At 38.1% G+C, this 13,435-nt stretch overlaps 1 protein-coding gene across 3 annotated transcripts in view; it reads left to right on the top strand.

Annotated features, from left to right (window-relative positions):
- FNDC3B (fibronectin type III domain containing 3B) overlaps positions 1–13,435 on the top strand; it is a 329,585-nt gene that overhangs the window by 78,740 nt on the left and 237,410 nt on the right. For all 3 annotated transcript variants that reach the window (XM_069475276.1, XM_069475277.1, XM_069475278.1), the window contains exon 3: positions 9,714–9,789. In XM_069475276.1, coding sequence (XP_069331377.1) covers positions 9,714–9,789 — 76 coding nt within the window. The remainder of the gene's footprint in view (positions 1–9,713; positions 9,790–13,435) is intronic.

The raw sequence follows: 13,435 nt of genomic DNA, 5'->3' as shown, positions 1-13,435 counted from the left end.
TACAGGTGAGGAAATAAGGGGTTAGAAAGGTTAAGTGACCTGTCTGGCAGAGTTGAAACTCAGCTTCAATCTGTCTGACTTGCTCTTCTCACTGTATATCTTGCATTTCCTAGTTGATTTTTAAACAATTATCTCAAAGATGAATTGAAACTAAAAGACTAAAAGAGAATAATTTTACTCAGTATTTATTCATATGTACCTATAATGCCACTCAGAAGCCAACTTTGACCTGATCTCCTCCATCTAATTTTACTTCAACATATAGTATAGCAGGAAAAAGAAACTTAAACATATAGAAGAAATATGTGTTATCATATATTTATTTTTTAAATCTTAGAAGTCCCTAAGATTCTTTTTTTTTCAATTTAAAGATTGAGTTTTAAGTAATACTGTTTTTTTATATCTGTAATTTAGAATCTTTTTTAGATGTTTTTGTGTATGTATAATATAATAAAAGGCAAATTATAACATCAAGATACAAAATATGAATTAACTGGTTTGAAATGGAATTCTTTAGGAATCAAAGTAAATCTTTTGGGGACATGATTAACTTTGGAGCCTTGAAAATAAGTATTGCAATGTTTCCTCTTAGTCTTGTTACTATACTTGTTTTCTAATAATCCCACTAGTACTCTTTTCTTTCTGGTCAGCAAACCAATGAAAAATGTGGTAGGTAGACAAACATAATCCACTGTGACTGCTTGGTGAGTAAAGTAGAAGAAAGGAGTGATAGGTTGGGTGCTGAATGCTTTTGGGATTAGTTTTTTAGAGCAAAAGCCAAGAAACCAAAGAGAAATAAGGGACAGAAGAACTCTAGAAGGAGAAAGAGGCACAGGAAAGACGAAAGACACATGTCAATGATAGCAGTGGAGGAAATGAAAATGATGGAAGCATAGGTAGATGACAGAGTGATAGAAAGTAGGAAGATATTAAGTAGTTAAGGCTCGGAGAGCCACACACATTACTGTATCTCCATAATATTAGCAATCCGAGTTTTGGCAGAGAGGTTGAGCAGAACTGTACAGCAGCAAATCCTGAGATCTGGATAACCACATTTAAAGGTTAAACCGTTAGTCATTTTTGAAAACTCTTATGTGGAACAACATAATCCCTGAATTATGTCACAGATGGATGTTTCATTAACATCTTTACTGGTCTCCATGTGTCTAGGGTCTCGCTTCGCTGTTTGAGTTTCTCACTGTTATCACAGTCACCTACTAATGTTGCTTTCCTGCTGGAAATTCCTTCAGCTCACAGGATAAATTCCAGACCCTTAAATGGGGCAAACAAGGTCCTTCTGAAGTGGCCCTGGCTTGCCTTGCCTGACCCTTCAGTCTTACCTTTATCCCTCTGTCACATGCATACCCCGTTATAGCCACATGGGACTTCCAGCTGTCTCTTAAACATATCATACAGTCGCCGCCTTTGCACATTTCCTCGTGTGGTGGTTCTTTTGCTTTTCCACTCGTAGTCGCCTACTCCTCCCTTTAAATCTCACTCTCAAGTATTACTTTTGCTGATTTCTAGATGGTGTCTTTAGTTTCCATAGCACTTAGTAGCAACTGATCATGTTTTATTACAGTTTATTGTATTTCTCTGTTCTAGCACCAGCATAAGATGGGTAGTATTTCATCTTCCTCATAGTAGAATTATCAGTGCTTAATAAAATGCCTGGCACATAGTAACTACTCAGCAAATGTTTGTTGAATTGAATAACCAAGGTTTCAACAATTGCCTTAAGTACTGATTTAAAAAAAGAGTAATATGTCTATGCTATGTCAAGGCCTGACTAAGTGGCGATGTTATGCAGTGGAGGTGGGTACGAGATCCTTTCCTGTCTTCCCTCAACCCTTCTAAAACCTTAAAATATTACATATTTATATTCCTTTCTGATATTATGTTAATGGACACAAAATATCAGGCAACAGTAGTGTTAATTTTAAGCAATTAAGGAAGTATAGTAATACAGAAAAGTTAATTCTAGAATATTTAATGACTCAATATTGGAAACTGATTTTCTGTCAGAAGGATGGGAACATTATTTCTTTGATTATATCCCGGGGGAAGAACAGTGTTAATGACATGATCAACATTGACATGGGTTTTAAAAATAGTAGAATATTGAGAATATATGCAGTTAAATATGTTTCCTCACTGGCTTTGAGATTCCAGCATTAGAGAATTTCTGGTTTAGGTTCGGTGCATAGTTGTGTGTTTTTTTTTGTTGTTGTTGTTGTTTTTTTTTTTTTTTTTTTTTTTGAGACAGAGTCTCACTCTGTTGCCCGGGCTAGAGTGAGTGCTGTGGAGTCAGCCTAGCTCACAGCAACTTCAAAACTCCTGCGCTCAAGCGATCCTACTGCCTCAGCCTCCCGAGTAGCTGAGACTACAGGCATGTGCCACCATGCCCAGCTAATTTTTTCTATATTTATATTTTAGTTGGCCAGATAATTTCTTTCTATTTTTAGTAGAGATGGGGTCTCGCTCTTGCTCAGGCTGATCTCAAACTCCTGACCTCGAGCGATCCACTTGCCTTGGCCTCCCAGAGTGCTAGGATTACAGGCGTGAGTCACTGCGCCCGGCCCAATACATAGTTTTTTGTTTTTAAGAGGCAGGGTCTCTCACCATTGCTGAGGCTTGAGTGCAGTGGTTCAATCATGGCTCGCTGCAGCCTTGAACTGCTGGGCTCAGGTGATCCTCTTGCCTCAGTCTGAGTAGCTAGGACTATGGGTGCACACTACCACACCCAGCTAATTTTTTTAACTTTTTTGTAGAGATGGGGTCTCGCTCTGTTGCCCGGGCTGGTCTTGGCGACTCCTCACCTCAAGCAATCTTCCCACCTTGGCCTCCCAAAATGCTGGGATTAGAGGTGTGAGACACCATGTCCGGCCTCAATGCATAGTTTACCAGAGATGTATGACATTAATTGGAACATCAGTGGGGATCAAAACCAGATATGAGGGTGTAGTTGGATCTAAGTGGAGTGAGACATGCTAGATTCAGTGTGCAAAAGCACATTAGAGGCAGAGCCGATTAGGTCTGAGCTGCAGAATCCCCACCAGTGTGGGCAAGGCCCAGCCTGGGGACACAGGTGTGTGGATGGGATTGAGGGTGGAAGATGGTTGTACCTTACTCGATGACATCTTTAACAAGGATTAGTACTGAAACGGTGATGGCAGGAACCAAATTTTGTTCTCAGTGAATTTTCAACTAAAGAAAGGTGAATTATATTTTTGGTACTCAGCTACTCTCTGAAAAATGTATTTAATAAAATGAAAAGAAAATGATTTAAGTAAACATGATGGTGCTTCAAATGCACTAGGGTATTTGGTAGCTATTACTCTTAATCACAGAACAACTACACTAAAGCTTACATGTAATTTTAGTCTTTTGTATTTTTGGTTTTTACCTTGAAACGTTTGGGGTTGCAACCTTAGACTAAGGTGTTTGTGGGTAGATTAAAAGAGATTCACCTAGTTTGGGCCATCTATATTATGTTATGCATTTTTTTTCCATTTATGTTAATGCTATATATTTGTGGCAAGCAGCAGCTCTTTTTGTAATAGAATCTCTTTGTTCAAGGCAATGTATAATTAGAGGGGGTAGAACTGTACAACTTCGTACAAGCTGCTGTTGAATGTTCCTTATAGCTCATACCACTATCTATAAATGTTTTATTTTTGTTTACATGATTTCCCTCACCGCTCTCGCCTCATCCCATGCATGTTCTATTTGTCAGCCCCAGATGGGCAGAACTTTGTATTGTTTAAGGTTTTGTCCCCAGTGCGTGTCCCTAGTCCCCATTTTGGGCACCCATTAATATTTACTGAATTAAGACTGAGATATAGTAGTAATTTCTCTAAGGACATTTATTTCATGAAGTACAATTATTGAACTCTTCTGTTTGTGTATATTTTCTGCAGGCATAAAATGGTGTGATTTCAATGCATAAAAGTGTTCCCCTTGGTTCATCCGATTTCCCTTTCCTTGGTTACCCGTTAGCCATTTCAGTCTTTTTTTAATGACAGATGACTTCGGGGGAAGCATAGGAGCTTATAATGCAATCTTCCTAGGAGCCATCTTTTATTTTTCTTATGCTTCCTGTTGGGCCATGAGAAATGGCATCTAGCAATTGTGATAATAGAGTGCTCATTGGTTTGTCTTAGGATTCTAGGGGAATTGAAGGACTTGACAAGAACTAATCCTGCCCAGTATATTAAAAAAACAACGATTTGTTGTTAATTGAAGGATTCCTTGCCACTTAACTGCTGTATCGTGATTAGGGGTAGGAGATTCTGCTTCAGGAAGTGAGTACAGATTTCCTAGAAGAGAACTTGTCCTCTGTCTTTGGGGATGTACCTTTGACCCAGTTAACTGCGTTCTCTCATTTCAGCAGTTTTTTTTTGAAGTATCTCCATAGAGAATTGACTTTGTGAAACCCAGGCCTATAACAAGAGGGGGAAGTGGTGTAAGAATAGAGGAGCATGCGTTTTGGTCAGACAGGGCTGGATTTCAGTGCTAGCTCAGTCACTTTGTAGTTTTGTGACTTTGGACAAGTTACTGTCTTCTTTAAGCCTCAGTTTCCCCATCTGTAAAATCTAGTTAATAATACCTACCTGGCAGATGATAGGGGTTCAGTGAATAGTAGCTATTTTTGTAATCATTACAGAAAAAACACCTGGAAAAAGGAGTTGATAAAGTAGCCTGCATCATGCTGAATTAGTTTTGCAAATGTGAAATAGGCTGTCAAGGGAGATAGGTTTTGAGTATTAAAAACTTGGGATATCGGCGTATTCTTGCTCTTTATTTTAAACAGAAAGATTTCTAAAGTCCAGAGAGAAACAAAATAAGACCATTTATCCTGCTGCTTGTGTTAAGCAAGGAAGAGCTTCACCTAACATGTGTGTCCCCACTGTGATCCTAATGTTTGTTTAAGTCCCCGTGGAAGCTTCCTGATCTTGTGTATTGTTTTCCTATCACCTTTGGATTCAGGCTTCAGGTAGAACATGTGAGCAGGATGGGGACAGTCAGTACTTTTGCATCATCTTCCAGTAACTTTCTAGTTCACATGCTCATATTTTTAATCTTAGGACATTTTCTCTGTGTATATTATTACCACAAAGGTAATTATTGGTCATTTGCAGCTCATTACTTCTCTTTTCCTGACATGGAGAAAAGAGAGGGGACTCAGAAAACAAATAACAAGTAATACTAAATAATACTTACTTTCCAGTTTTGCCCAGGGCCAGCTGTGGTCTTGGGTCTCAAAGGTGGGTATAGATGGACAGTTTGGGTGGAGGAGGAGCTCGGCCCTTGGGAGTCGTGTGTGTGTGTGTGTGTGTGTGTGTGTGTGTCTGTCTGTCTGTCTGTCTGTCTAGGTCCAGAAAATAGTAGTATCAGGAATCGGTGGTACTACTCCTCTCACATAGTCAAGTGTCACTTTTTAGAAGTTGTTAGATATTCCTGGATAGAATCCTTATTTACATGGAACTCTTTTGCAGCTTTTAGGTTGTATCATTTTTCCTTCCAAAGATATCTGTTGGATAATCATAAATGTTGGCTCCAAAGGAGAAGTGTTCATTTATACATGAAACAGCTAGGAGTAAGACAAGCCTCAGAAAGTGTGGCAAGTGGGAAAAGCTCCAGAAGTGAAATGGGATCTTCTCTCCCAGCATAGTTTGCTATCTTGATTGCCTGGGTATTGGACTTAACTTTTAAGATTGCTGCAAATGTAATATTTTATCTTTGGTCATTTTCTCAGCAGCAGCTTTTTTGAGGCACAAGTGATTGCTTAGTTAAGGGGCTGGTAATTTTTTATTTGAGGCATAAATTAGGAATTTGCCTCCAGGAGTGTTCTTAGATGCTATTGATACCTGGTTAATCAGCCACCCAAAGTTTAAATTGCAAAAGTAGCTTTCCTTTTCTTCTTTTAATGAGTGAAAAACAGATTTAGATTTATACCTGTAAGGAAAGATGGTGTACCTTGTTTCAGTTTTCCTGTTGGGTAAAACATTCCTGCTGTGTTTGCTCAATTATATTAATTCTAACTCTTGGTTTGTTGTTTCTTTAGACTTTGGAAGAGTGGTCACTTATTTTTCATTAAGCCTTGATAAACTGCCTTCTGTTTATTTCGGGCTTCTTGGCTCATGTAGCCCTAATGGTTTTGAAACAGATCTGGTGAAGCAATAGGACCCTAAAGTATGTTCCTATGATTTGACTATCATGGTTTTATTTTAGCATCTCTAGGGAGAAAATATTAGTGGTTAAAATCTTTGTCTTGTCCCCTCTTCTGACAAGACACAGAATACAATATGAGTTGTTTAAATGCTGACTTTGGAAAAGCAGGAAATGCTTAGTAAGTGGACTAAAAATGAGGTTTGGATAGCAATGTTATGGCTTATGTTTTATATTTAAGAGAAATTGTAGCAGTTATATCTGCTTTGTGGCTGGATGGAGAGAGACATTGACTGACTTGTATGATACAAAATGTTAAGTGCCATGTGTCTGCCAGGGTGTGACTCATGCTCCTCAAGGCTGTGTGATGCAAGGCCGGCTCATTCATGTCTGCTGTCAGGACTGGTCATTTGGCTGGTGTGTGTCAAAACTTTATTTTTATCTCTGCCTTATGGACGGTGAAAACAGCAAGGTGGTCAGCCTCCCTCAGCATAATAAAATGCTTTCTTTTAAAATATTTTGGTGCCGAGATGAATGTGGTTTGTTCGAATGATGACTTCTGCTCTCACTAGGAAAAATTGATATTGGGACACAGGAGATTTGCCTGGTTTCTGAGGTAACTTGGTAGATTATAATCTGGTTGCCATAGCAACTCAGCAGCAGTGAAAATTACATGAACTAAACATTTGAAGAGATGTCATATTTTAGTAGGTTGCTTAAAAGCCCTTTACCTATCATCTTTCTCCCTGAAGAAGTGGGGTGGGAGTCAGGAATTGGACTCGCTAATCAGAGGGGGGAAGGCATAAGTGGACTTGGAAGGCTGGATGCCTCTGGGCCATTCCCTGAATTGTGGCCAGGTGTCAGTGACTGCTAAGGAAGTTACAGACACTTCTTGTGCAATATGATAAAGCAGATAATGTGACAATCTGGAACATATCCCAATTCAGAAATCCTTTTTCTTGCCTGGGACTTCCCATAATACTGGTAAATTGTGTATTCAGAACCAGTATTCAGGACACATTTTCTGATGATTATGAGTGTGGTAGAAGAGAATATTTGAATTTGGGATTGTCAGAGAAAATCCTGGGACATAGAGTCTTGTTGTCCACTTATTCTTTTTTCCAACTAATTAATTCCATGGGCATATATTACAATCCTATCCAAAGGGGTTTAAACACAAAGCAGATGGTTTCTGCTCTATTACCACAATGCTATTATAGAATTGATCTAAGGACTTTCAAAAAGGTATGGCTAATTCCCTTTATTGAAGTGTTGTTTTATTCCATTGTAGTTGAGTTCTGCTGTATATTGATGTAAAAATAAAGTTAACTCAAATGGTTTTCATGTTAAAGGAGTGACTTTAAAAGCTTGGTGTCAAAGTAATTCAGATATTTTAATTGCTAGAAATTTGAAGAGATTTCCTTTTGAGTTGTTAAAATGGCCCAGTGTATTTACATTGGGAGAATTTGAATACTACAGACTGAGAGATTATTGACATAGTTATTGTACAGCAAAAATAAATTACCTTGAAATAACTGTTATAATTCAAGATAATATGAAATACCAGGGATGAAGCTTAGACTGCTTTTCCCTGAATGATCCTGTTTTTTCTAGTTCATGTATTTTCTGATTTTTAAAGTTTTAGTATTCCAGCAGTGTTTTCTTTGGTGAATTATTAGAAGCAGCAGAATACATGGATATTAAAGATTTAGTTTTTAAAGATGGAATGATTTTGATATCAATAGTTTTACAAAACAGATAAATTATGGTATACGTACTAAGTAAAGTTAACTTTTAAATTTCACCTTATGAAAGCTTATTTTCTGAGTTAAAATAATTGTTTGTCATTGTTTTCCTTATGTTTTATGACTTTCATTCATTCTGTAAAAGTAGTTATTGAGCAGTTACTCTATGCCAGGCATGAGGGTAGGAAGTCTGATCTTATCCCTATAGCGCCTTGATTAAAGAAGGAAAAATAGACACTAAAATAGTTGCTTAGTTAATTGCAATTCCAGAAAGAAGTAGAGTTGGTTTTCTTGTTTTGTTTTGTTTTTTTGGAGAACATGTAATCTGGGGAACTGACCTATTGGAGAGTCAAATGCCATGTCTTAAGCTGGGAAGGATGAATAGATATTAGCTGGTGGCTGGAGGAGGAGTAAGGTGAGTGGTGGGCAGAGATGAGGGAGTACAGGAAGAGCATTACAGGGAGAGGAAACAGTATGTTTGATGCCTTTAAGCCAGGAAGGAAGAAGACTTGCTCCAAGAACTATAGGATAAATGTGACACTGCCGTCCTGTTAATTTCTAGAAATATGTGGTGATTATTTTAATAGCATTAACCTTGTACATTGTGAGTTTTTAACTACAGATTTTAAGTTTGGGTTATATCCTTTAACTTGTTTTTAGATATAAATTAGTAATTTTTCCTTTTGATATCCTTTGATTAGAACTAAAACTGTGAGGCTGCTAAAAGAACATATTTTGCCATTGCCACTCACGGTCTAGTCTTTAGGAAATTGTCTGCTACTATTAAATATTTATGTTCATATAATTAAAACACTGACTTTGGATAATTTAAACATTTGAGTGTTTGGTGATGGGGCTTATTAAAAATAGTCATTTATTTTATACTGCTCATTATTGTTTCAAGATCCTGTACATAGCTACTTCTTTTTCCAAACATTTTATTTTATTTTATTTTATTTTTTTTTATTTTTTTTATTTTTTTTTTTTTTTGAGACAGAGTGTCACTTTGTTGCCCAGGCTAGAGTGAGTGCCGTGGCGTCAGCCTAGCTCACAGCAACCTCAAACGCCTGGGCTTAAGCAATCCTACTGCCTCAGCCTCCCGAGTAGCTGGGACTACAGGCATGCGCCACCATGCCCGGCTAATTTTTTTTTCTATATATATTTTAGTTGGCCAGATAATTTCTTTCTATTTTTAGTAGAGACGAGGTCTCGCTCATTGCTCAGGCTGGTCTCGAACTCCTGACCTTGAGCGATCCACCCGCCTCGGCCTCCCATAGTGCTAGGATTACAGGCGTGAGCCACCGCGCCCGGCCTCCAAACATTTTTTTTTATAATTTACTTTCTGTTGTCACACAGTACAATCATATAACCCAGCTCAGTTATAGTATGGGAATAATATGCAATGGTATGAGGTCAGAACCTCATTTCTAGATGAAGTTTTTCTTTATGAGTATAGTTTCTGGTCTTTTTTCTCTTAAATGTTGTTTTTTCCCTTAAATGTTGTTTCTAAATTCATGAAAGACAAAAAGAAATTGGACTTTCTGAGGAAAAGGTTTCTTGACTTTTTTAGTTACATAGCATTATAAGCAACACTGGAGAATTCACTTAGCTAAATTCAAATGCATGTACTTCTCCCACCCCCTCGTCCCCCAGTTTGAACCAGGTTTAAGACTTTGTGTTTATTCGAGATTCTGTGCCACATACTTCCTGTCTAGTATATAAATTTAGTTAATAAAACTTGAAGAAAAATCCCAGATATTCTAGCATTAAATTAAAATTAATGTGTTATTTTGGCAGGTTATTCTTGTTCAAGTTAATCCAGGTGAGACGTTTACAATAAGAGCAGAGGATGGAACACTTCAGTGCATTCAAGGTAAGGAAGTTTTTGGTAAACATTCTAATCAAAGGATTTTTCCTATATTATTTCAAGGAAGTAATGTTTTTCTCTGTGAGTCTGCATATGATTTGCTAGAAGTAAAATATATCTTGCATCTTTATTTTTATTTTTTTTGTCACATAGTCTTAAGTATATATTGTGATGCTATCCAAATGATACTTTTAGTGGTAAAATCTGTATTGGGTATCTGTTATTTATTGATGAATAACAAATTACCCCAAAATTTAGTGGCTTAAAACATTTATTATCTCACATTTTCTGTGGGTCAGGCCCTTGGGCACAGCCTAGCTGTGCCCTATGGCTCTGGACTTCTCAAAAAGATAAAGTCAAGGTGTGGGCTAGGGCAGCAGCCATCTTAAGGCATGTCTGGGGTGAATCTGCTTCCAGGCTCACTCAAGTGGTTGTTGGCAGGATTTAGTTTTTGGGCACTATTGGTAGGAAGTTTCCCTCAGTTGCTTGTTAAGTGGGCTTCTCCATGGGGAGGGGTAGGAAACTTGTATTATGGCAGGTAGATTCATCAGAGCCAGCAACAACCCATACTCAAGATAGGGGATTGCACAAGGTGTGAATACCAGGAGGCAGCCCTCCTGGAAAGCCTCCCAACACAGTCTACCCCTCGGCTCCCAGTGATTCATGTTCCTCCCACATGCAAAGTGCCCCTTGCCAAGATCTTCCAAAATCTTTTCCCATTATAGCATTAGCTCAGAGTCCAGAATCTTGTCATCTAAATAAGTTCCAGGTGTAGGTGAAGCTCCATGGGTGTAGTTCTTTAAGTACAGCTGCTAGGGCATTTATTAATTTCTAGTTTGTATAATACTGATGCCTTTTCTCTATAATTTACTTTGGGAAGAAATGATGTAGATACTCCGATCCATATGAAGTTCTGTGTGGGAAGATCAATCCAGATCTGACATTAGCCTGTGAACACTGCTATGTTAAAAGGCCCTGTTTGTGATGGCTCTTTTTGGCAGTGATTGGGATTATGGAGCAAATGGTAAATTGGCATGTAATCGAGATCATTATTAGGTGATTGCTTGGATTGGAATCTGATCAGAGGCCTTATTTTTAATACCTGGACTTGTTTACCGATACATAAACAAAGTAGGGGAAATACACTTTAGTTTTAGTTTCCCATAATGAGCTGCATAAAAACAGATGGTTTCTTTTGCTTTGCATAATACCAGAGTATGTTACATTATAGTTTCGCTACTTTTTTGGGTATCCGTAAGAACAAAAATTGAGAAAAATTTTTCTTGAAAAATGAGTGTGTTTTGAAGATTCAAGTCTCAGTTTTAATTGAAGTTAATATGAAATGATTTAATCACTTGATTAATGATTCTTTCTTATTGCATTTCTCTGACTATTCTGTCCCTGAAATTGATCTTTGGAATTCTAAACCATTTAAAAACAAAACTTAGTCTTTGTTGTCATCAGCTTTGTTGATGAACAATGTGGAGAAATTTCAGGTCAAGGATGAGAGGGAATATTTTAAAATAGTATGGGATATAGAATCTTCCACTTACAGTACTATAATAAATGTGTGTGGTCAACAATTGAAACCTCATAATCTACTCTGTAGCTTAAAAAAACAATCACACTGGAAAAACTAGATGAAAGTCACCTATATAGAATAAAGCTGAGGTTCAGTAAGAAAGCAATTGAGCCTCTGGTTTTGTTAACATTGGAGCCCTATGAATTGGCTGATAGACAATGACCCTCTACAACTGAGTATGTGTAATAGAATCTATAAAAGGAAATCTCTGAATAGACGACCATACGTAAAATCCACTCTTTGATGCCACCTGAGTTTAATTTTTGGTGTGTAAGGAGTGTGTGTGTGTGTATATATATTCATGAAGTTAGCCTCTTCCCCACTTTTTTTTTTTTTAGTCTATGTCAGTAACTGGTGCACTCTGCAGGAAATGTTGCAAGTATATTGCTCTGTTCACAATGGGAGCTTTGTGTTTATTCATGATGATACTTGGAGATAAGTGACACTAACACTCCTTCCAGTGATTTCAAGAATGCCTTTGACTAAACCAGAATTGTGTAGCCGTTTATCTTTGGCTTTCCCCAGCTTTCCTATTCTTTGTTCTCTTCTGAAGATCCAGATACTATGGATAACTTCATTTAGGGCATGGTGGTACCTGGCCCAGTTGATTGAAATGGCACAGGACAAAATGAGAGAGACCAGGACCTGGAACCAAGTGTTTTGCTAGGGCTTGGGAAGCACTGTGTCAATAGGATGAACTGCAGTAACTGGAAGGAAAGTCAGTCCAGATTCATTGACTGCCACTAATGTATAACAGGAAGTCACCCAGGTGAAAAATAAAAAAGCCTTCATTTGGGTTCCAGTATGAGTTAGTGAATGTTTCACTTCAGGGAGGTAGAACATAGCAATGTAGGATGTGGAAATAGGCAGTACATTTATAAATTCCAGCACAAGTTATTATGTCCTCCTCACTGTCACTGTGATTAACATCTTTATCATTGCTAACATTTATTCAGCTCTCAGGCTACGTTATGCATTCTCTCCTTAAGTGAGTATGAAGGTATACTTGAGGAAGCTGAGGCTTGCAGAAAATCCCCATAGTTAGAAGAGGCAGAGTTGAGTTTTCATTCCTGGTATGTCTGACTTCAGAGCCTGAGTTCTTTATTGCCCTACTCTATGGCTTTACATCAGGGAGGACTCTATTCTCTTGACAAGAATAAGGTGAGTCCTGTTCCTGAAGTAACAGGATTCTGGGCAGGATACCAGGATGAGTATTCAGATGGCCAGAATGAGACAGACAGAGATGGTTTGCAGAACACAGGTGTGTGGTAGAGACTGGGTCTGGAGAGTAAGAGGCATAGGCACCTTGTTAACAGAACTAAGATGGTACTGGTTTAGGGTCAGGCTAGCAGACAGTGTGATGCAGGGAGTATTGGTTTATAACTCAAGTTATTTCTGCCCAAAGTCAGGATTGGGCTCATATTTGGGGTGGGCTCATCTTCTAGGTGGGGATTGCAGCTCCAGCTTCTGGCAGAGGAGGAGTACAATGGGAGAGGACTAGTACAGTAGGAGGCAGTTCTTTGTTTTTTAAAACCTGTTAGGAAAGGATCTGAAATTGAGTCATATTGTAATGGAAACTTCTGAAAGAAGCGTTTGCATTTTATTAGAGATTAAATTTAAAAGAAAGAAGCTCTAGTTAAGCTCTTTCAATGCCACCAGCAGGTGGGGAGGTTATTTTTTTTATTGGGGGTTGGGTAGGTGGTTGGTAGTGGTGGCCTTCCTTGAAATTTCGAAGTCACACACACTGCTTATGCCATGGTTGAAACTGTCAGCCTAGTAACTTTGCTATTTCAACACTAGCCAGCAGATTAGGGACTGCTTTGGGGGGATTTGGGAGTAGCGTTGGTTGCTGGGCCTTCCTGGAAACTTTGAAATCACATCATATGAAGTCAACCCTCTTTGCTTGTAATTGAATTTGTTAGCCTAATAATTTTCTCCATAGGATATTTATGACATTACTAGAAAGACCCCAGAAGCTCATTGTGATTTCATTAAAAGCCAGTTTGGAAGTTGAGAGCAAATTAATATAGAAGAATATGGTTACTCTGGGAAAAAACAAAATTTTGTTTT

Source organism: Eulemur rufifrons, chromosome 7 (assembly GCF_041146395.1).
Source record: "Eulemur rufifrons isolate Redbay chromosome 7, OSU_ERuf_1, whole genome shotgun sequence".
Classification (NCBI taxonomy): Eukaryota; Metazoa; Chordata; class Mammalia; order Primates; family Lemuridae; genus Eulemur; species Eulemur rufifrons.
Note: the sequence above shows the minus strand (reverse complement) of the source record. Positions and strands in the feature narration are given on the sequence as shown.